Source organism: Saccopteryx bilineata, chromosome 1 (assembly GCF_036850765.1).
Source record: "Saccopteryx bilineata isolate mSacBil1 chromosome 1, mSacBil1_pri_phased_curated, whole genome shotgun sequence".
Lineage (NCBI taxonomy): Eukaryota > Metazoa > Chordata > Mammalia > Chiroptera > Emballonuridae > Saccopteryx > Saccopteryx bilineata.
Window position 1 is genome coordinate 124,859,093 of NC_089490.1, and position 23,787 is coordinate 124,882,879.

Below are 23,787 nucleotides of genomic sequence, written 5' to 3' on the forward strand. Positions count from 1 at the left end.
CTAGTTTAACTACCATTTACCTAAACAGTTATGACACTGGATAGTTGCTCGCTGGTTGATGTGCCAGTCCCCTCCTGTCTGGGCACTAACTTTATTCTGACTTGGATTTCTAGTGCTTAGTACACAGTCAGGCACTCCGTGCCCCTTCCACCCTCTGAAACTTTCAGCCTTTAGAATGATGTCATGCACACTTACACTACAGACTCCCAGGGGCACATCAAAGGAAAGCATGAATGGAAGGGAAACTGTCTCGCTTTGTTCAGGCTGCTCTAACAAAACAGGCTGGGCATCTTATAGATGACAGACATCTATTTTTCAGTTCTGGAGGCTGGGTCATGGTGTCAGCGTGGCTGAGTGGGGGCCCTCTTTTGATTTGTTGACTTTTTCATTGTGTCCTCAAGTGGTAGAAGGGGCAAGGGATCACTCTGCAGCCTCTTTTATTTTCTATTTACTTTTTGATTGATGATTGATTTTAGAAAGGGAGAGAGAAATACTGATTTTTTATTTTTTTACTTATTAATTTTAGAGAGAGAGAGGAAGGGAGAGAAAGAAAAAAAGAGAGAAAGAGAGAAAAACATGGATTTGTTGTTCCACTTATTTATGCATTCATTGGTTGATTCTTGTATGTGTCTGTTGGGCAGATAAAATATATTACGCTCCTTTGTTAAAGATGGTGCTGCCCACATGAAAGCCCCTCACTCAGGTGATTGCTTGGGATAGGCGTGATTGTATTAATGTGTGTTGGGGGTTGGGGGTGGGCTGTGGGCAGACAGGATCCTTGTAGCCTGGGGCTTGGTTTTAGGACTAAGCCTTTCCCACCCTTTTTGATGTGGGGTGGACTTTATATTAGAGACTTCCCTATTCTGTATATTGGATTAAAGGTTTTGATTTCTGCACTATAAAATGGGGTCAGAACGGGAGCTTGCTCTCTCAGTTCCTGAGATTAACATTATAGGAAAGAGCAGAAAAGGAGAGCAGAGAAAGGTCACGTGGAGGAGGCCAGGAGAAGCAGCCAAGATGGTGGAGTGCTGAGTGAGAAGCCAGTTTGTGCAGAGTTTGTGCAGGGAGAAGGAAGGAGATGGGGAACAGAGGTGAATTAGTCTGGTGAGCTAGAAACCTTTGATTCTAGGAAACTCGGATAAGTCAGTAGCTTTGTGAGCCCTGAATGTGAGTGGGTTTTGGGGCCCAGTGTGTGTTTTTACTTGCCCGCCGGGTGCAAGCTAGAATTAAAGATGATGGCCCACCAGTTTTTGGTTCCATTGTTTCTTTACCGACTGTCTGAATCTAATGCAAACCTGCATAGGCCAGGTGGCTGGGATGGTGGCCGTGTATACTGGCTTCACAGTGTCTATACAGGATCAATGCTCCAACTTCAGAGTATTAGGATGATGCTCTAATCAACTGAGCTACCCAGCCAGGGGTAGAACCTCTTGTGTCAGGCACTAATCCTACTCCTGTGGGACTAGTCACCTCCCAAAGGCCCCACCTCCTCATACCATTTTGGGGTTAGGATTCAACATGTGAATTTTGACCATTTAAAAAAAATGCTATGAAATTGTTTCATGTTTATTAGGTGATGAACTAACACACACACACACATACACACACACACAATTTAGTGAAAGAACTATGGGTCTTTACAAGTTGGCATGTATCCTGTTCTCAGCAAATGAGACATCCAAGATTTGAGCATTGATTTCCTTCAGAGAATGTGTCAGTATTACTCTGACAAAAAGACATGAGCATACACACACAAACTCAAGTGTTCTTTATAGGAACACACTCCAGAATATCAACCACCCTCTACCAGATGCATCTTACATCAGGTCTTTAATTACACACATATTTCCTACTCACAATACCACTTATAAGGTAGATATTATCATAATCCCCATCTGACAGAGGAGAAAATTGGTCACAGTGCTGCTCGCAGTTGTGATTTATTATAGAACTAAAAAGAAAAAAAAAAGACACAAGACAGATAAGCAAAGGGAAAGGCAAGTGGGACAAAGTCCAGCAGAAACCAAATACCAGCTTCCAAGAGTCCTCTCTATGCAATCACACAAGACAGACTTCATTCCTCCACCAACAAATTACAAGTGTGAAATGAGTTTCACTAGATACTCTGTGCTAAGGTTTCTATTGGCGGGCCAGTCATGTAGGCACCCTGTACGAAGCATGTACCAAAATCTCAGACTCCAAGAACAAAATCAGATGTTCAACAGCAACCACAGTGTTTGTGCAAATAGTTTAGGCACAGTGAGTTACTCTTATCAGGGGTTTGTGAGGACCTGCTAGAATACAAATTCCCAGACAGCATCCAAGGGCCAGCCTTGTAAGTAGACCTTTTCAAGTCTAGCCATCTCGGGCCTATTTGTTAGCTTTTTGCACAGGAGTAGACAGAGATCATGTGTTGTGCTGGTCTCAGTATATGAAAGTAATGTTATTGGCTAGAAATGCCTGGGGGTCACTCACCTGGGCCCAAGAAGTATCCCAGTGAGCTTCCCACTGAAACCTCCTCTTGCCAAACTAGCGTTACAACTGGGCCAGCCCTTGTGATTCTTAGATTTGCAAGACATCTCTCTATAACCTTAAGAAACTTTGAAGAAAAAAAAGTTACCACTTACAGGTCATAGAAACTTGGACGAAAAAAGTGTTTATCACTTATAAGTTCATCACTATGGGCTCTAGCATGACAAAAGAAGTTATCACACAGAGAGATCACCGGAGGGGCCTGCTGAGAGAGCAGGCACTTAGGTGCCTGCTTTTATTATTATTAGGGTCCTGCCTTTATTAGGGTCAAGGATGGCGGACAAAGGTTTCATTGGTTCACTCTTTACTGATGAATTCGAGCTTGGAAAGAGAGAAAAAGAAAAAGACTGGTAGTCTAAATGGTCAGTTATCAGTATCAATCAAGATCTCCTAACACAAAGAAGGCTCAGTGGGAGAGAGGTAGCTTGGCTCTTTATCTAGTCCTGGGGCTGGCAATGTGTTTATTGGAAATAGCCTTCCTAGAAGTGGATATCTCTTTGAAAGGATGGCTCAGCAATCAAAATGCAAGTTAGGCACCGGCTTTACAAAAAGAAGAGCCAACTATCAGGGTGTACACTACAGAGGCCTTAATCAACAGTGGAGAAGCAGAAGATAGGGGTTGCCATTAACAACAAGGGACATGAAGTATCCAAGTACAGTATTCACCACACAACTATGCTTAAGTCAGTTAAGAGCCATATATAGATATATGATGGCTGGTCTCATGAGATACAATGGAGCTAAAAATTGCTATAGACTAGTGGTGATGTAACCATCATAACATGAAACACATTACAGAAATACCACTGTTACAAGTGCCTACAATATTCAGTAGGGTAACATGCTGTACAGGTTTGCAGCCTAAGAGTTGTAGGGAACAGAAATTGTTACTCCAAAATAGGTCTCTTTGGCATAAGGATTATTTAGGCTGGTTACTTTGAAGAAAGAGCAGACATAGGAGAAGCTCTGAAAATCAAGTAGAAGTTCTCATTTTTACAGTTACATTTGCAAGGGAAAACTCCATTTGTCAAGGTATCTCCCTCCCCTACCAGGAAGTGGAGGATGACCTTATCTTCAGAAACCAGAAGTAAATTCTTGTTGACAGGCGCTTTTCCTGAGCCTATAACTGACTCTCCCATCTCCAACCTCTTTTGTCTTCAGCTAAAAAGGCAGTATTTAAGATGGTGGCTTCAAACATTTTAGTGAGTTTACTCATCTTTCCTGGGACTCTCCTTGTACACAAAAGCTTATTAAACTTTTGATTGTTTTTTCCTGTTAATATGTCTGTTCTTACATTGATGTATCTATCTACCAAGAATCCAGAAAGGTTGAGGAAAAACTACTTTTCCTCCCCTACAGGGCAAAAGGCTATACAATATAGCCTTGGTGTGTAGAAGCCTATACCACTAGGTTTGTGTAGGTGGGTCTCCATGCCCACCCGGCACAGCCAGGTAACTACCCTTTCCTGACTGCAATGGGATGTAGGAGGTTTATTCACTAGAGAAATGAGCCATAGAAGGTCCACTGTTTGGGGAGAGATTAAGTGAAAATCCACATACTAAGTGATGAAATATCTAGTTTTCTACCTCTGGTGGGCCCACAGAACCCTGGAAGAAGCTCTATGCATATTGGGTGATTTTTTTCCTGCAAAAAATTACATAGCACCCAAAGAAAGGACATAACAGTTAGGAATTCTGCAACCAACTGGCCTAGTCTTCCATGTGGTCATAAACAATGAAAGAGCCAGAGAAAGAGTGAAGCCTGTGCACAGAGCCTCCTCTAGGCTTCTTATTGGCTCATCCTTATGTATAAATAAATTGATGTAAAGTACAGCATAGGAAACAGTCACAGATATTGTAATAACTATGTGCAGTGCCAGGTGGGTACTTGAAATATCAAGGGGAATACTTTCTAAAGTATATGATTTATTACCACTATGCTGTACACCCGAAATTAGTACAAAATAATATTGAGTGTGTTGGGCAGATAAAATATATTATGCTCACTTTGTTAAAGATGGTGCTGCCTATGTGGAAGCCCGTCACCCAGGTGATATTAATATGTGTTGGGGGCGGGCTGTGGGCAGGCAGGATCCTTGTAGTCTGGGCCCTGGTTTTCAGACTAAGCCTTTCCTACCCTTTTTGATGTGGGGTGATGCAATCCCTCATGCCTCAGATAAGTGACTTTGTATTAGAGTCTTCTCTATTTTGTATATTGGATTAAAGGTTTTGATTTCTGAACTATAAAATGGGGCAGACCAGGAGATTGCTCTCTCTCGGTTCCTGAGATTAGCATTAGAGCAGAGAGCAGGTTGGAGAGAACAGTAAGGCCACGTGGAGGAGAGGAGAGGCAGCCAAGATGGTGGAGTGATGAAAGAGAAGCCAGTTAGTGCAGAGTTTGTGTAGAGAGAAGGAGATGGGGAACAAAGGAGAATGAGGCTAGTGAGCTAGAAACCTTTGATTCTAGGAAACTCGGATAAGTCAGTAGCTTTGTGAGCCCTGAATGAGTGGGTTTTGGAGACCAGTTTGTGTTTTTACTTGCCTGCTGGATGCAAGCTAGGATTAAAACTAATGGCTCACCAATTCTTGGCTCCATTGTTTCATTACCGTCTGTCCGAATCCAATGTGAACCTGCATGGGCCAGGCGGCTGTGACGGTGGCCGTGGCTACTGGCTTTACCGAGTGTTAATTAAAATTGAAAAATAGCTTGACCTGTGGTGGTGCAGTGGATAAAACATCGACCTGGAAATGCTGAGGTCGCCGGTTCAAAACCCTGAGCTTGCCTGGTCAAGGCACATATGAGAGTTGATGCTTCCAGCTCCTCCCCCCTTCTCTCTCCCTCTCCTCTGTAAAATGAATAAATTAAAAAAAAATTGAAAAATAAAAGTAAAAATGCATATATATAGAAATCAACACAAATCACCATATATTTGAGGAAAGTCTCCTACTGGGACATAGGAAGCAAGCACTTCCCTTAAAATTCTGAAAAATTATTTCTAACCTAGAAGGCTATTCACAATCAAATACCAACCTAGTGTGATAGAACAACAATATTTCATGCATGCAAGGAATCAAAATATTTACCTCTCATGAGCTATTTGCCTATTATTGCAGGATATGCTTTACACAAATGAGGAAGTAAACTAAGGAAGAGGAAGCCACAAGATTCAGAAATCTGGAAACCCAACAGAGAAGATAATGGGTGTAGGACTTGGTTTTACTCTTGTCATTTCCCCTGTACTTACTAAACCCCTGGAAGTCTCATTTGCTGCTTCCTATACCTGGGACACTACCTCCAGATCACCCTAGTTCTTTGTTTTGTTTGTTTATTTATTTCTCTTTTGGGAGGGGCAGTGGTACTCAGGTCTTAGTTTACCTTCTCTGTGAAATTTTCCTTGACCAGCCACTATGAATTAGTGCTGGCTTTCCCTAAACTCTGCCCCTGGAGCATATTTTATGTCATTAAATTTTTATTTTAATACTTAATGTTCTTCCTCTTGCATCACTGGTTGAAATATTTTGTTCTTATCATCATGCATCACTTAACGATAGGAACACATTCTGAGAAATGCACTGATAGGTGATTTTGTTGCTCTGTGAACCTCAGAGTGCACTTACACAAACCTAGATGGTACAGCCTACTGCACACCTGATTGTCCTCTACCTTCTGGGTTCTTGGCTGACACATCCTGCAGCCATCATGACCAAAATGTCATTATGCAGCACCTGACTGTATATAAAAGTAAATTGTGACAATATTAGTTAATATTTATGTATTACTTATTTGGACTAAGCACTGTTCTTTACTTTTGTTAGTTTATTTAATCCTCACAGCATCTCTGTGAGGTAGGTATTATTATTACCAACAATGTATAAATATAAATGAGGCATGTTAAATAACTTGTTGGAGGTTACTCAAGAGCAAAGCTGGGTTCTACACTCTGCAATTTGGCCTCAGTTGCGCTAAAAGCCACCATGTTCTATGGCCTTTCCCTGCAAGTGACGTGAGAACAGAGACTTGACGTCCTCTTTGTTGCTGTACCCTCAAGACCTTGAGCAGCTGCTTCCACTTATACAGTGAGTACTCTTCAAACACTTGCTCAGAAAATGCATTGCAGTAATCTGAGGTAATCATGCTGAGGGCAATGAAAAGAAGAGGTGAATATTTGTCCTCCTTTGCTATCAGATGTACCACTTAACACATCTCTGTTTTGTCTACCTTTTGTCACCAGGTGCTCTGGTTCTTCTGGTTTTAGAATCTCTTGACTAAGATATTTCTGTCTTTATAGGCTTCAGGTCATTTTGCTGCATTAGTACTTGTTCATTACCCAATAACTAGAGGACACAATGGTCCTACCCTTGGGTCTGCCCCCAAGGCAAAAATGAGTATAATGGTGATTTTTCCATGGAACAAGTGGATCCAGTATTTCTTTTAAAAAAATCCAGAAAACTCAATGATGGAGTTGTGTTGGAGAGGGCAGAAAGCTACAGGCCACTCCTCTTTGGATCTTTAGTCTGGGGAGGAATCCAGCATAAATGCATGCAGAAAAAGATGCTCTGTTCCCAAGGACGAGAAGGCAGAGCATTCCCGAGGGTTTAGATGGTCAGAGCTCTACAGGAATGGAGCCACATGCTTCTGCTTATGGGTTCCACACCACTACCAACCACTAGTCCAAACACCACCATCTCTTCCTTGCTTCCCAAAACCGTCCTACCTCAAACCATATGTAGCTTAACCCTTAGTTTTTTCACCAAATTATGCCTTTCGTTTTCTTGTTCTTCCTTTCTTCCTTCCTTTCTTTCTTTCATTTCTTTTTCTTTCCTTTCCTCCCTCCCTCCTTCTCTCCCTCCCTCCTTCTCTCCCTCTCTTCCTCCCTCCCTCCCTTTCTTTTTATTTTTAGAAGTTGTTTATTAAAGCTGGGATAGTAAAACAGGACAGTCTTGATATAGAAGAGGTAACAGGAGAGGACCTAGGTGGGGTTGCTTTGGCTCCCTGAGAAGTCCGAGAAACAGGGGCCTTGGAGACAGGTCACAGTGTTAGCCTAGGACAAGTTGCCGCTGCCCATTGCTCCCCTGATTGCAAGTCTCAGGGGACCCTTAGAGTTTAGGAGAGGCACACCTATGGGGGAAGAAGAGGGGTGCAGAAAAGGTGAGTGTGTGCTCCCAGTAAGGAAAGTGTGACCAGATCATGCTTTTCTAATGATGAATTCTTTAATTTCAGCATCTTTTATAATCTGAAGAGTCCAGTAATTTTCCAAATCATCAAGTCCTAGTTCCTTTTTTCTTAACCTCTTCCTCAATTTATCAATTTTCTTTTATATATATATATATTACTTTAATTAGCAAAAAGAAACTAGGATGTACCTTCAATATTTTGCATGGAAATCTCAGCCAAATATCTATGTTCACCACTTACAAGTTTTGCCTTGCGCATAACAATAATAACTCCACTGAGCTTTCTTCCACTATGTAACAAGGATGCCCTTTCTTCTGGTTTCTATAAACAGGTTCTTCAATTCTTTTGTGCCCTTATCAACAGTGCTTTTCCATAATTCTACTAACAGCTAATAACTTTAATATTTTGTAAGAGTTTATGCATTTTTTTCTACTATGTTGCTCATTTCCTCTGAGTCCTCACCAGCAACACCTTTAAACTACATATTTGTACTGACATCTGTGTAAAGCAGTCTAGGCATTTCCGATCATGCTCTGCTCAATGCCCAATTCAAAGCTACTTCTACTTTTCTAGGTATTTGTAAACAGCAGCACTCCATTTCCAGGCACCAAAATATGTATTAGCTTTTTATTGTTGCTGTAACAAATTGCAGCTAATTTTGTGGCTTAAAAGAACAGAAATTTGCCCTGGCTGGATGGCTTGATTGGTTAGAGAGTTGTCCTAATATGCAAAGGCTGCAGGTTCAATCCCCAGTCAAGGCACATACAGGAACAGCTCTCTCACTTTCTTTCTCTCTCTTTTCCTCTCTCCTAAAATCAATAAATTGGTTTTTGAAAATATAAAAAAGAACACTTTTTTTAAAAAAAAAGAAAGTTATCATTTTAGTTTTTGAAGTCAGAAGAGTCAGCAGGGTTGCATTCCTAAGAGGCTCTAGGGTAAGAATCTGTTTCCTTGTGTTTTCCAGCTTCTTGAAGCCACCTGCACTCATTGGCTCATGGTCCCTTCTTGTATCTTCAAAGCAAGCAGTACTGTATCTTCAAATCTCTCAATCTCTCTCTCTCTCTCCCTCTCCTCTGCTTCCATTGTAATATCTTATTCTCTGTGATCATCCTGTCTTCCTTTTGGAATAAATGACTGATCCCTGTGATTAAACAGTGAGTCCATAAAGTCATGGTGCACTTTTGACTGGTCACAGGAAAGCAACAAAAGATGATAGAAATGTGAAATCTGCACCAAATAAAAGGAAAACCCTCCCAGTTTCTGTAGGATGATGTGGCAGCATGTGCACATGAGCAGATGATGATGTAACACCGTATATACAGCGGAGCAGCCCACGGCCATGCCAGTCGAGATGTGAACGGTACAGAGGAAAGTTCAGTGTGTTCTGTGGCTCACTAAATTCGAATCCGTGACCAAAGTGCAACGTGAACGTGAATATCGGCGCGTTTATAACGAAGCACCACCACGTAGGAATAACATTACTCGGTGGGATAAGCAGTTGAAGGAAACCGGTGGTTTGGTGGAGAAACCCGGTTCTGGTAGGCCATCAGTCAGTGACAAGTCTGTAGAGGCTATACGGGATAGCTACCTAAGGAGCCCTAAAAAATCTGTGCGTGTGTGTGCTCAACAATTACACCTAAGCAAGACTACAGTTCATAAGGTGTTAAAGAAAAGTTTCTGTTTTACGGGGTACAAATTGCACGCTATCAAACCAGTGGATAGACCCACACGATGTGTTTGCTACAGATATGCTTCATGAGATCGACAATAATGCAAGATTTTTGCAGAAGATTGTGTTTAGCGATGAGGCGACCTTCCATATCTGTGGACATGTTCATTGCCATAACGTCTGAATATGGGCTGCTGAACATCCTCATGCCTACGCTGAGTACGAACGTAACACTCCTAAAGTGAACGTGTGGTGTGGCCTGATGCATGATATGGTGATAGGCCCATTTTTTTCATGGCGCAGTCTGTGATGGCAAAGTCCTATCTTGACATGTTGGAATTGCATGCAGTGCCACAATTTCCAGAAGGTGTCATCTTTCAACAGGACGGCGCTCCTCCACACTACGCCACCATTGTTCGTGAGTTTCTGGATAGAACATTCCCCCGGCGGAGGATAGGCAGGGGTTCTGTCAAGCCATGGCCACCATGATCCCCGGATCTGACGCCCTTAAGACTTTTATTTTTGGTGTTATGTGAAGCAACATGTGTACACTGAACATATCAATGACATTAATCACTTAGAATCACAGACATTATTCACTCTGTTACACCAGACGTCCTTACCCATGTGTGGCAAGAACTTCACTATTGTTTGGATGTGTGTAGGGCAACAAATGGAGCCCACATCGAACTACACTGAATAGGTATGAAACTGGGAGAGTTTTCCTTTTATTTGGTGCAGATTTCACATTTCTATCTTCTTTTGTTGCTTTCCTGTGACCGGTCAAAAGTGCACCATGATTTTACGGACACATGGTATTGGGTCCTCCCAGATAATGAAGGATAATCTCCCCATGTTAAGATCTATAACTTAATTACAACTGCAAAACCTCCTTTACAATAATAATTTTGGGGATTGGAACACTAGCATCTTTGGGGATGGGTATCAGTATTCAGCTTTGTACAGTCACCAACTACCTATATAGGTCAGGCATTGAGCTTTATGCAGTTGCACAGTGGTTCAAAAAAAACCACAACTATTATATGTAGATGTTTCCTGCTGTCAAGAAAAATATGATCTAATGCAGGGGTCTCAAACTCGCGGCCCGCCAAACAATTTTGTGTGGCCCTCAGACTAATCCACGAAGTTCAAAATATTTTGGATAAAATTAAGTAAACCCGTGGATTAGTCTGCGGGCCGCACAAAATTGTTCGGCGGGCCGCATGTGTCCCGCGGGCCGCGAGTTTGAGACCCCTGATAATGGAAGAGTCACACATCAATCCCAACCAAACAGATAATCATACCAATAAATAATTGTAAATTGCATTTAGGGCTCTGAAGAACTAGGAATCATGGGGTCATGAGGGTCTCTCTGAGGAAGCAGCCATTAAATCTGAAGCTGGCAGGGTAATAAAGAGCAGGCTAAGAGTAGAAGATGGAAGAAGACCTTCTGGTCAGGAGGATCAGCAAGTGCAAAGACTCTGAAGCAAAAGTTGGGGGATGAGGAGAGATGGAGACAGCAGCAACAGTGAGGCTGTCAAAGTGAGGGGGGCCAAATCTCACAGGAACTTCTAGAGCATGGTAGGGACTTCAGGTTTTACTTTAAGCATAACAGGAAAGGGTTGAGTTTTGTTAAGCAGGTGATGGGATCGCTCTGCGCTGAGAGAAGGGATCAGGAGTCGAGGACAGAGTGCACTAAGGCAGAAATGTATAATAGATAGCTAGTGAAGTGAAGACAGTGGCTTGAACTGGGCATGTGGCAGCTAAAATGGGAGAACTGTGCAGATGTAAGATAGATCTTGGATCAAAAATAACCCATGGGACTTAGTGTAAAGTTTGGGATATGACTATGAGTAGGGATGGCATATGAGGGATGTAGCAAGTTAATGGAGACATTAAAAGGACTGAGACGCCAGAAAGAGAATAGGATATCCTCGCACCTTGAAATATATGGGAAAACAGGACTCGAAATGAGAGAATTAGAGCAAAGTGCTAAAATCTTCAGCAGATACTGGGCGCAGAGTGACCAGAGTGTTTTTCAATTATAGCTACAAGGAAGAGGGGGGTAGTACAGACTGATGGCAGGAATAGCAGAGCGGGGTTTTATAGGAGTCTGATGTGGAGACAGCACTGAGCAGGGTGCAGACCAGCCCCCTCCAACTCTGACAGAAGAAAATGGAAAAAATGGACAACCTCCACTCAGGATGGTAGAGAAATGGCCTCACTAAGGGCAAGAGCAGCAGGAAATATTTAAGGGAGGTGAAGAGGGGTATGCTAATACTGAGTTGCAGAAGGTATTGTGGATAAATTTGAGTGGGAGGTTCTAGTGAGTGTTGAGCCAAGAGGAAAAAATGCAAAGCATCAAGAAAGAGCAGAGGGGACGAAGACATTTTTTAAAAAGATGTGAAATGGTGAGTTTAACTGGTTGCCTGTTGCCAATGTTCTGAGTTCCATAATTTCATTCCCTAGAGGATGTTGGTTCTTTATCACTGGTATGGAAGGGAGGCCAGGCATGTTTTTCCTCGTGATCTTCTATGGTAAGGGAATAAGATTGAATCTAGGTCCAGAAGTCTGGGGTTGGACCACACATGTGCCTAAAAGGCTCTTACTTTCTTGTTCATCTGGCCTTCTTTATGGCTCTGCTCAACCATCACCTGTACTGGAAAGCCTTTCATGATTTCCCTGACTAATCTTTCTCATGCAGCTTGTGTGGAATTTTATTAAAGCATTTGTTTTACTTTACTGTGTTTGATTTTTATTTATTTTTCTCCTTGAACAGAGTTATTTCTCAAGAGTAAAACTAATGCTTGAATTATTTTCACTTGGCCATTACCTAGTACAAAGCCTGCTAGTTTTAATAAGAGCTATACAATTAAATGAAATTTGAATCAATCTCAATCATTGTTTCATGGTCAGTCTTGTAATATATAAATGTTAGGTTTGAAGAAGAGTTTGCACAACTTTTCATATAAAGTTTGGTATTTATATTATTTTTTATTTGTTTTGTTTTTGTATTTTTCTGAAGTGAGAAGCAGGGAGGCAGAGAGACAGACTCCCGCATGCACCCAACTGGGATCCACTCGGCATGCCCACCAGGGGGCGATGCTCTGCCCATCTGGGGCATTGCTCCGTTGCAACAGGAGCCACTCGAGTGCCTGAGGTGGAGGCTGTGGAGCCATCCTCAGCACCTGGGACAACTTTGCTTCAATGGAACCTTGGCTGTGGGAGGGGAAGAGAGAGACAGAGAGGAAGGAGAGGGGGAAGAGCGAATAAGCAGATGGGTGCTTCTCCTGTGTGCCCTGGACAGGAATCGAACCCAGGACTTCTACATGCTGAGTCAACACTCTACCACTGAGCCAACCAGCCAGGGTCTCTTCATATTATTTTTTAAATTGATTTTTTAGAAAGAGATAAGGGAGAGAGAAAGAAAGGGAGAGAAACATCAATTTGTTGTTCCACTTATTTATGCATTCACTGGTTGATTCTTGTATATGTCCCCACCAGAGATCAAACCTGCAACCTTGGTGTATTGCGACAATATTCTAATCAACTAAGCTACCCTGCCAGCTTATGTTTAACCTACCGTATTTCCCCATGTATAAAACACACCCTGTTTCTAAAAATTTGGGTCTAAAAACTATGTGTGTCTTATTCAGTGGTTGTAGATATTTTACTTGCATTTCCTGGTTTTTTTGTACTTGTTTTGTGCTCATTGTTGAAGACAGTGATTTGTCATCAGATACAGATGAGGACAAGCTAATGGATGAGAATTTTGACAGTGACAAGGAGTTGTATGAATTTTATGGTGAATAAAACTTGAGTTCAATAACTTTATGTAATACAATTTTTTCAAATTTCGGGCCCTTAAATTAAGATGTGTCTTATACATGGAGCATCTTATATAGGGGGAAATATGGTACTTTCTCAATAAATCCTTTCAGTTAATTACAGTTAAATACAACAGTGTAGGGATCTGTCAAAATATATATCCTTGGTTGTAACTGTGCTGAATTACCCAATTATTTCATATTTTCTTGATAATGGCTCTAGAATCAAATTAATTTCACTATTAGACATTTTCATTGTTTAATTTCAGCTTTGAATATCATAAATTTAATGCATCAAAAATAAAACACTACAGTGAAAATATATACAGTGAAAAGGTTTATGGAGTTTTTCTCTTATCTTTGGAGAATTTACTTGTTTTCCCTCCATCAATTTTATTTACCTCATTCTTTCTTATACCTGATGAATAAACTTTCAGTCTTTTGTTATTAAAAACAATACTGAAATCTTCTTGTTTATACATCATTTTCACACATGTGTAAGTAACTACACATGTAAAACTACAAGGCACTTCTAGTTAAACTAAGTATTAGCAAAGATGTTAAGCCATTAAATCTATATCAAACTATGTAGTTCAATTCATGTGGTTGTAAATGACCCCTCATGCCCAGTTTCAAATTCCCTTTAACATCAAGGGATAGACTGATGGACTGATGAACTGTAGGAGAGAGGGTGCCTGGTTCACTGTCAGCACAATGGTAGTGTAAGACGCATGCATGAAATTTTTAAAGGAGCATAAGCCTCCTTAGGACACTATATCTACATATTTACTGAATTACTGACATTATTAATAGAATATCTGCCCTAGTGTTACTGGAGAAAAGAAAGAAAAGGAAGGGAGGGAGGGAAGAATTTAGTAAGTAACCAAGTAATGAAAACATGATAATTATAAGGAAGAGAGAAGTAGCACAGACTGATGAAATGAATACCAAAGAGTGGTTTCATGGGAGGACTTAAAAGTATAAACATAAAGATTTGTGGCAAACTATAAGCATAGCCAAACATAAATTGTTGTTAATGTGTATAACCAAAAGAAAAGGGAAATAATTTTCTCAAAACTTTTTAATAGTGAACATAGTAGGTAGCAGAATTTTCCACAGAGGATTTGGCAAGTATTGGTTCTCGGGGGATAGATTTAAAAGTGAGAAAAATAAACTCAAAAGAACAATCCTTCTTTGGCAGAACTGAATGCCTAAAATGACCTAATAGATTTCTTTTTTCAAAATTCCAGTATTCAGTGAACACTGCCTCTAAGTGCCCCTTTTGTTGAGTTTGTTTGTCCATGCATGCATTAATTAATTTGCTTAAAAACGGCATTGTTTGCAACAAACGAAAACCATGTCAAACAGTATTGGAATTGGTGAACAATCCCAGATTCATGATTTTGTTCTATATCCTAAATTAGTTTTCTGGGATGTGATATGGGCCATTTCCCTTTACATATTGCCTAAATCTGAAAATGGTAATGGTTTAGCACACTGACATTGCTTGGTTTGTTGTTTTTAATCATTTTCATGGTGTTCAGTTCATATGGCTATATTGGGCATTTTTTTGTATGAACTTTCCCAGAAATATTTACAATGCATGCTTGCAGTCTATAGACAGTTTCACCACTGACATTCTGCAAAGATCAGTGAGAAAATAGCAGCTCTTTCTATAAGGTGAGTTTGGCAATAGGCATCATAGCATGTAAATATTTACTATGTATAAGTCTCTATCTTTTGAGGGTCAATTTGACTCCAAACAAATCCATATATGGAAAAATTATCTGCTGTTTGAAAGAAAAAAAAAGTATAAAATAAAATCAATTAGCTTTCTAGACGAGACAAAGCTAAAAGAGTTCATCACCACCAAACTTATATTACAAGATATACTAAAGGGACTTAAGAAGAAGAGCCCTGGCAGGTTAGCTCAGTTGGTTAAGATCATAGTCCCAAAACAACCAAGTTGCAGGTTCAATGCTCGGTCAGGGCACACACAGAAGCAGCCAATGAATGCACAACTGAGTGGAACAACAAATGTATGCTTCCCTCCCCCCTCTCCTTTCCTCTGTCCTTAAAAACAAAACAAAACAACATTAAGCCCTAGCCTGAGCTGGAGCATTCTTCTGGAGCATGGAGGTGTATACCCCAATCAGGGCACATACAAGAATCAACTGATGAATGCATATATAAGTGAAACAAGAAATCAATGTTTCTCTCTCTCCCCCTTCCTCCCTCTCTCCTAAATCAATCAATAAATTAAAATTTAAATTTAAAAAAAAAGTAAAAGATGGCTGACCTTGGGCCCAATGTCCACTCTTGCTGTGGCAAAGGTGGGGTAACCTGTCAGAAACATAGCCGTGTAGACCTATCCCTTTGACAGGAACAACAGGGAGTAGTAATGTTATCTAAGAAAAGGAAAGGCCAGTCACCAAATTACGTACTACATTCTGCTAAGAAACTATGCATTAACGCTGTTTAACAAAACAACCATCACACACTTCAAAATAAAATTTTTAAAAATTAAGACTGCAGGTTCTGTGAATCAATTCCTATTCCGTGACTATTGTAGGGATCAAAGTACGCCACTTTGGCATGAGAATTATTTTGAGCAGAAGGCTTCTAATATCCAACAGACGCAGAAGGAAGCCTTCATAGAGCTTTCTTTCCTGACTATAAGCAGAAAGCTCAGAAATGGAAACTGCAGTAAACCTTCTCTCCTGAAGAAGGTTTATGGCCATGAAGAAGGCAGAAAGTCAGCAATAAACTGGCCCTTCCCAGACAAACCTTACCCTGTTAGTTTTGCCACCCTTGTTAGCCTAAGCCTTCCCCTTTGCCTTGTCACTTCTCCACAAATGTATTAGCCTTTGTTGAGATGCTATGTAAACCCAAGGTCTAACCCCTCTGCATTATACAGCACTGAATTTCCCCCTGTATCTGCATGCTGCCTATGTTACTAAACTCCTGTTTTTCTATTGTTAATCTCTCTTTTTTCCAGTCTAATTTGCAGGGAATAAACCTAAGCGGAAAAAGTTTTTTCCTGCCCCAGACTATTGAAACATAAAGAAAAAAATGATAACACATATGCTGATAAAAATTAAAAAAAAACTATTGGACTATTGGATGCCTTTAGTTTGAACTAAAAGCAGATGATTGGGCTTTTCATTTTCAAAGGGCAGTGTGAATCTCTTGCTCACATATTTTTATATCTCAGCTGATTGCATGGGCAAGAAACAATAGTTCTTTGCTGCTTTAACTAACTAGATCATTTCAGTATTTTCTTCCATGAACTCTACTGCCTTAATTTTAATAACATATAATTTAGACAAAACTTTGTGTTTATGTTTACATATTTTGCTGGGAATATTGTCCTACTTTACGTAAGATTTACAAAATGTTGTCAGATCCAAGAGAAGCCAGAATCACTAATGATGTGGAAAGTGACTGTACTAGGTTGTCAAAATATCTATTGACTCATTATGCTCTGCTATTTCTGATCTTAAGCAAATCTAGTAAGTGTTTGAGCTTCATTTTCCTCATCTGTAAAAGGGTTTTGTAAAAATAGTTGCACTGCTTTCCTCCTACAAATGTTCTAAAGTTAAAATTCAATGTTATGTAATTTATATGACACTTAAAAATATAAAGCATAATTATCTTCGTTGAGCAGAGAAGTCTTTCCTCAAGCCTGCTAAACGTCAGCATTAACTAACCTTGCAAGTGTACAGAATAGTCACCAACACTGAAAACCATAGGATCCCTAAGTAATGCATTGTGTTTATGTGTGAAGACTTTACATCTCTACCTTTTATCTTCAAAGTTCAAAGACACATTTATTGTTATTCCAGCTTCCTGAACCAACAGCTAGTAAGTGCTAAAATCAAAACAATTTAACTTTGAACCTGAATCTGCAAAAAGGAAATGAAATGTACATGGCAAAATCACCCTTTGATGTGTTGGTGGAACTCTTTAACAATTGCTAAGTGATCATCCTCTGCATGCCCTGTCTCTCTTGGCATCATGCCCAAACTGTGTAGTGATCTTTGTTGATCATGTTAGATGCATCTGTGGAATGTTTGGCCTACTCAACAGGTGCTCTTTTTGTCTAGTTATAAGGAGTCAGACATAATCTGCACACTGTATCATGTGCTCTCAAATTACATCCTAAACTTCTCAGGGCTTCTTATGTCAAATAACCAACTATGGTCAAAATAGTTAAAAACATTTTTCAAACTAAAAGACTGTAAATGCAGTTGATCAAATATTCAGATCTACAAATCAAAATAAAGAATAAATTGGTTCTTTTTAGCTGAAATACAGGACTATTAATAATGGACTACACTGAGTTCACAAGTATTTCAAAATTTTTCATCACAAAGAAGCATGAGTCCTTTAGTATGACTTCTCTGGATTATTTCTTGCTAAAATGTTATTTTCTCTATTTTTATAAAGTTGTTCTCTTTTTTCCTTTCTTCTTGACTGTTTTCGTTATTTTTTGGAGTATGACTATTTCTTTAAGATTTTCCTTCTCAGAAGGTAAAGAATTAAGCAGAATACACACACACACACACACACACACAATACATAAACACAACAACAGTGTGGTGATAGGCAGAGGGAAAGGAGGGTCGGACCTTAGTGGAAGTGGGCAAAAGTGGGGAGAATGCAGAGACTTTACTTGGAGTTATAGGCACACAATGCAGTGTGAAGATGTTTGTTGACTTGTATACAGGATACCTGTATGCTTTTAGGAACAAATGTCACTTTAATAAATTCATTAATAAGTAAATTAATTAATTAAAAATGATTTTCTTTCTCTCATTAACCACTGAAAACAAGAAAAATATTTTGCAAAATAGCTTTTCACACAAAAAGGTATGGCCTATATAACAATAGAAAACTGCCTATGTGATGTATGATGCTGTATTAATAAGGTGATCTAATTTCTAAGGTATTTTAAGGATATAAGTACTCAATTGCTAGAGATAATATTATCAGATTGTGAATTTGAGAGGACTAATTGGAAGCATAAGTACAGTTAGCACTTGAACCCTGGTCTTAGAGAAAAGACCAATTCTGCCTTGGTTTTGCATTCACCATCAACATTATGAATCACAAACTAAATATTATGATAAAAATGTTGGCACAGATTTGCAACATTATGATTATGAATCAGAGCATCCCCAATCCTTAATTTTGAAACATTTCAAAAATTTGAGTTGCATGTCCTTTATACGTCAGTTGATTTTTAGATAAAATCCAGTTCAGAGGTCTTAGTGGAGGGCACTGACACTTATTACCAAATGGGCTAGAAGCTCAAGAAAGCCCATCAGTAGGAATGTTCACCATAAGTCACATTAAATATTCAGCACATTTGAACAGCTGTTAAGGGGATAAAGTTACAACACAAAGACTGCTCATATTTACAACTGTAAAGTGAGCAGACCAGTCACAGTTTCTCCTGTGCTCAAGAAGAATGATAGTATCACAGAGAAAGTAGAGGATGCCTGGGATAATAATGTCTATCCTGGAAAGTTCCAGATTCTTATTCTGATATGGTCATTAAACCCCTTGGGCATATGGATGAACATTCCAATGGGTTTTCACAGGGTGTTATCTCTTAGAGGAACTGTGGTGGCCAAGCCCAAAGGGAAATAGAGAAAACTCTTCCCTTTTCCACCTTCCTACACCCATTGAGAGGAGGCCATTTAAAGAAGCAGACAACCTAAAATCCCACAAAATACAACCAATCCAAACACTCAAGATGCCCACAGTTTAGAAACAAGCCTTTATTTATACATAGAAATAGTTTACTATAAGCCCAGAACTCCCTGATCTATAATTCAATATTAGAAATAAAGAACCAAAGGGGAGCTGCATATGCCATCCAAAAAAATGTCTCTGAGTGGCTGCAGACAGAGGAGAATCTCTGAAAACAGAGAAGTTGTCTTTCTCTAAGGGAAATCTCCATTTGTTGGGGTGTCTCCCTCTCTGTGCTAGAAAGAAAAAAATACCTAAATCTCTAGAAACGCTTACCGATGAAGAAGTCTCCTACTTAAATGTGAATAATAGCTTTATCCTTGTTTATGTGCTTTCTCTGTTAATCTCCCATAACTCTCCCCCCAACATTTGTTTTTTATTATTATCTTTTTTTTTTTTTGTCTTTAGCTGAAGATAGTCTGTAAGGTGGTAGCTTCAGCCATGTTAGGGAGTTCCTAGGTTTTCCTAAGTATCTCCCATGTATACTGGAATATGGTACCTCGATTAGAGCATCATTTCAAGGTTGTGGATTTGATCCCCGGTCAGGGGACATAAAAGAATCAACCAATGAATACATAAATAAATGGAATGACAAATCAATATTTCTCTTTTTCCCTCTCTCCCTAAAATCAACCAATCAATCAATCAATAAATTACTTTTTTTAAAAACTTGTTTGTTTTTCTCTTGTTAATCTGTTTTACAACAGGAAAATCTCAGCCAAGAACCTAGAAGAGTTGAAGGAAAATTCTTTTTCTTATCCTGTAAAACTAAAAGTCCTTACCTGAACTAAGGGACAAAATCTTTAATTATGAAAACAATTGGAAGATCCACAGCAACTGCAGGAAACTATAACTTGGGTTTTAATTCTTAGCAAGACCTCTGTAACAATCAAATGACTTTTTAACTCTCATATGGTTTTAAACCCATTTCAAGTAATCAGACCTCAGTTTCAATGAGCGACAGGCAAGAGAAATTCTTGCATTCAAATAGAAAATTGTCTTAACTCTTCTTCTTCCTTTCTCTCTGTAGTCCTAAAGTCAAATGAAGTTATTTACTACCAAAATAAAATGAATGCAATATTGGCCAAAATTAAATTCTTGTCTTTTTTCCCCCTTTTTCCTTTTTTCTCACCAATGCATGTTCCACCTTGTATACCATTTTCAGCTGAAGACAAAAAGAAAATAATAATCAATGTGGAGAATGGGGTGGCTCTGCACCTCTGACGCACCTGAGGGCCACATCCTGTGTCTGAAATGGAAACCCCTTATCACTGCCAGGCTTCAAGTCCTGCCCCTGCAAAGATATTGTAAGATCGGTGGATAATGGGGGAAGGCCATGTGAGGAACTCAGACCCAGGAACTTTGGCTAGGGCTGCCCACAACCAAGCATGCCAAAAGAAACTTCCCAGAGGTCCCTGGGAAAAGAGTGACCATCTGTCAGCCAGTGAGATTTCACCACGTCATATTAGCTCGACCACGCTAGAGGACCCCTTTAAATATCTGTCACGCAGTTTAATCCCCGTGACTCCTCTGACCTCTGTCTCCCGGGACCAGAGGACCTCGTCGGGTGGGATAAGCTGTACTAAATAAAGCCTTGCTATTCCACACTTCGTGGCTATGGCCCCTTCCTTCCTTCTCAATGGGGAAAAATATCTTACAGATATAAACAGCCCTCTTCCCTTTCTTCACTTATCCTTTACAATGACTTTTCTTATATCTGTCCCTTTAGAGCAGGGGTAGTCAAACTTTTTATACCTACCATCCACTTTTGTATCTCTGTTATTAAAATTTTCTAACCGCCTACTGGTTCCAGAGCAATGGTGATTTATAAAGTAGGGAAGTAACTTAACTTTATAAAATTTGTAAAAGCATAGTTACAGTTAAAACATATAATAATAATTACCAACTACTTTATGTCGGATTTTCGCTAAATTTGGCAGAATAAATCTTTTTAAAACAACTTACTATAGTTAAATCTATATTTTTATTTATACTTTGGTTGCTCCACTACCGCCCACCATGAAAGCTGGACAGCCCACTAGTGGGCAGTAGAGACCAGGTTGACTACCACTGCTTTAGGGTATGTGTCTCTTTAAAGTCTCCACCTTAAGTTAATCTAGTAAAACATGGCATGTATATAACATCTTTATACACATGCTATTCAATATATGTACTATTTTTTTTTATAATTCAGTTGTTCATTCTGTGGGTGTCCATCTTAAATTACATACAAGCTCCTAGGCCAGACAACTGTCTTGAGAATTTGCTGAGAACAGAGCTTATCATGGTGCCACATGTAAATAAAACTTAAGAAATAATTATAAGGATAAGCAATACAGTACTTAGGTAAAAGTAGAAAGGTTTTTTGGAATACTAAAAACAAACTTAAAGAAACCTGACATACTCCTTAGATCAGGGGTCCCCAAACTTTTTACATAGGGGGCCAGTTCACTGTCCCTCAGACCGTTGGAGAGCTGGACTATAAAAACAAACTATGAACAAATCCCTATGCACACTGCACATATCTTATTTAAAAGTAAAAAAACAAAACGGGAACAAATACAATATTTAAAATAAAGAACAAGTAAATTTAAATCAACAAACTGACCAGTATTTCAATGGGAACTATACTCCTCTCACTGACCACCAATGTAAGAGGTGCCCCTTCCGGAGTGCGAGTGTGGAGGGGCCAGATAAATGGCCTCAGGGGGCCGCATGCAGCCCGCGGGCTGTAGTTTGGGGACCCCTGCCTTAGATCATGCCTAGAGTACAATCCTTCTTTTCCAGATCTTAGTAAAATTTCAGAACACAGAAATGAGACTATCTGATGATATATCCTCTAGTTTTCTTCATATAAGAGTACTTTGTAAAAAGGACTGGAATTTTTAAACTCATGTTAAAGAGTCCATGAAATTACAAAATGCATAAATCAACTATAAATCTATATAAGAGAGAAGAGCTAAAAAAAAAAAAAAAAAGCAAGGATGTTTATTCTCATAATTTTCTCCTTTCATTCATTAACATTCCACTCAATCGAGGTGCATTTTTCAGCTGCAATTAGACAGACTTCAGCAAACCAGAAGAAGAATATCTAACTACAGAAGAAAAAAGTGCTACATTTTTTTTGCTGTGGCACATTTGCATGATCTCTTTTTAATACAAAACAGTGTTTCCACTCAGTTTCTGCTTAATCTTAGCGGGCATTTTTGTCTGATGAAAAAAAGGCACCATTTACTTATTATTTCCTGTAAGTGAGATTGTGAAGAAGTGCAGTTGAGATCCATACTTTATCTCTTCCTTTCAAAACTCTGAAACGTGGCTTTGTTCTCCTACAAGTTCAGATGGCATATAGGAATTCCTTACTTCCTAGATGTTAGATGGTAAGACCAGTTGCTCATCCTCCACTTTCCTTCTAAAACGCGGCTCTTCTGTTTCCAATGTCATTGCAGCTTTCCCAGGTGAAAGAGCAGGAAAACAAAAGGCTTAGTGTTCACTCTACAACTAAACCTTCAGAAGTAATAGGGAGCTTAGCTAATTATTCTTGATTAGCATAAGAATAAAAGCCATTAGGGTGCTCACTCAGTTTAATGAAAGAATAAATGGCCTCAGGCTCACATAATTGTAACTCGGAGAACCCTTAATTTTCACGTATAAAGAAGAGAGAGAGAGAGAGATCTGTGCTTCTCCTGGCGATGAGACGGTTTTACGTCTTCCTGCCACCATCGTTATCTAGTTGTACACCCTCCTCCTTTATTAGGTATACGCGGCAGAAAACTCCTGTTTACAGCCAAGGACATCCCCAGACCTCTTCTCCAAAAGCCCCCACCTCCTGTGCATCTTAGAAATTGAGAAACGCTTCCCCTTCCTTTCAACAAAGTTGGTAACAGGCAGGGGAAGGGGCTGCCGGCCGCCTTTTATCTCCATTCACAAATGCGGCTGTGAAAAAGCCCGAGGAGGCACATCCTGTGCTCGGATGCTAAGCAGAAATTTGAAAAGAATGGGAGGTCCCGTCCAGCGATGATGGACAAAGACGTTACAAACGTTTGCGTGGACACAAACCACGATGGTTTTCCATCCGCCCCCCTTCTGCCAACCGTGTCTCTGAGGAATCGCAGGCGCAACCCATACACACACTTTGTGTAAACTAGAATCAAAGTCATAAACAGTTACCTTCGTTGTTCCGGCGGCGGTGGGCATGGCTGGAGCCGAGCGGAGGCCAAACCCGGCGCGTTCCGGGCCCTCTGTGCCTTCTGGGTTGCTGGCTGCGGGATGTCTGGGGAAGTGGCCAGCGTAGCGACTGCTACACGTGGCGGCGGGACTGCAGAGTGGAGAGATGCTTAGCTCTCTAGAAGATTGCATCAGCAGGAAGAGCTGTAGGGGTGTTTCCCCAAAACCGTCCCCCTGGAGGATAAAATCTCTCCCAGCATGAAAATCCAGACCCCAGGCTCAGCCTGAGCCTCACCCACCCACCACTCACTCCTGGTACTTGGCCATTTCCAGAGAGTAGAACACTTTGCAGTCGCCATTCCAGTTTCATTCGCTGCTAACACCAAGCACTGCAGTGTTTAGACTCATTCTATTCCTTGCTTGAGAACTTCCAGTTTAGCTTGGTTAGTGCTTCTTATTGTACATTCCACCCCCCACCGTATGTGTTGTGCGCAGCGTTCTCTTCCTTTCACCCTGGGGTAGTACTCAGCCGCTAGATATTCTTTGGGCTTTGGACATTAGCAACAATGCTTTGTGTACTTTACTGCTCACAAAAATCAGGGGATGTTTCAAAATGAATATGAAGCTATAAAATATTCCCTAATTTTTGTGAGCAGTGTT

General features: G+C 40.0%; 1 protein-coding gene across 1 annotated transcript in view; it reads right to left on the bottom strand.

Moving 5' to 3' along the window:
- BCAT1 (branched chain amino acid transaminase 1) overlaps positions 1 to 23,274 on the bottom strand; it is a 108,959-nt gene extending 85,685 nt beyond the window's left edge. The window contains exon 1 of the mRNA XM_066264798.1: positions 23,131 to 23,274. Coding sequence (XP_066120895.1) covers positions 23,131 to 23,157 — 27 coding nt within the window. The 5' untranslated portion in view covers positions 23,158 to 23,274. The remainder of the gene's footprint in view (positions 1 to 23,130) is intronic.
- Positions 23,275 to 23,787: the final 513 nt, after the last annotated feature.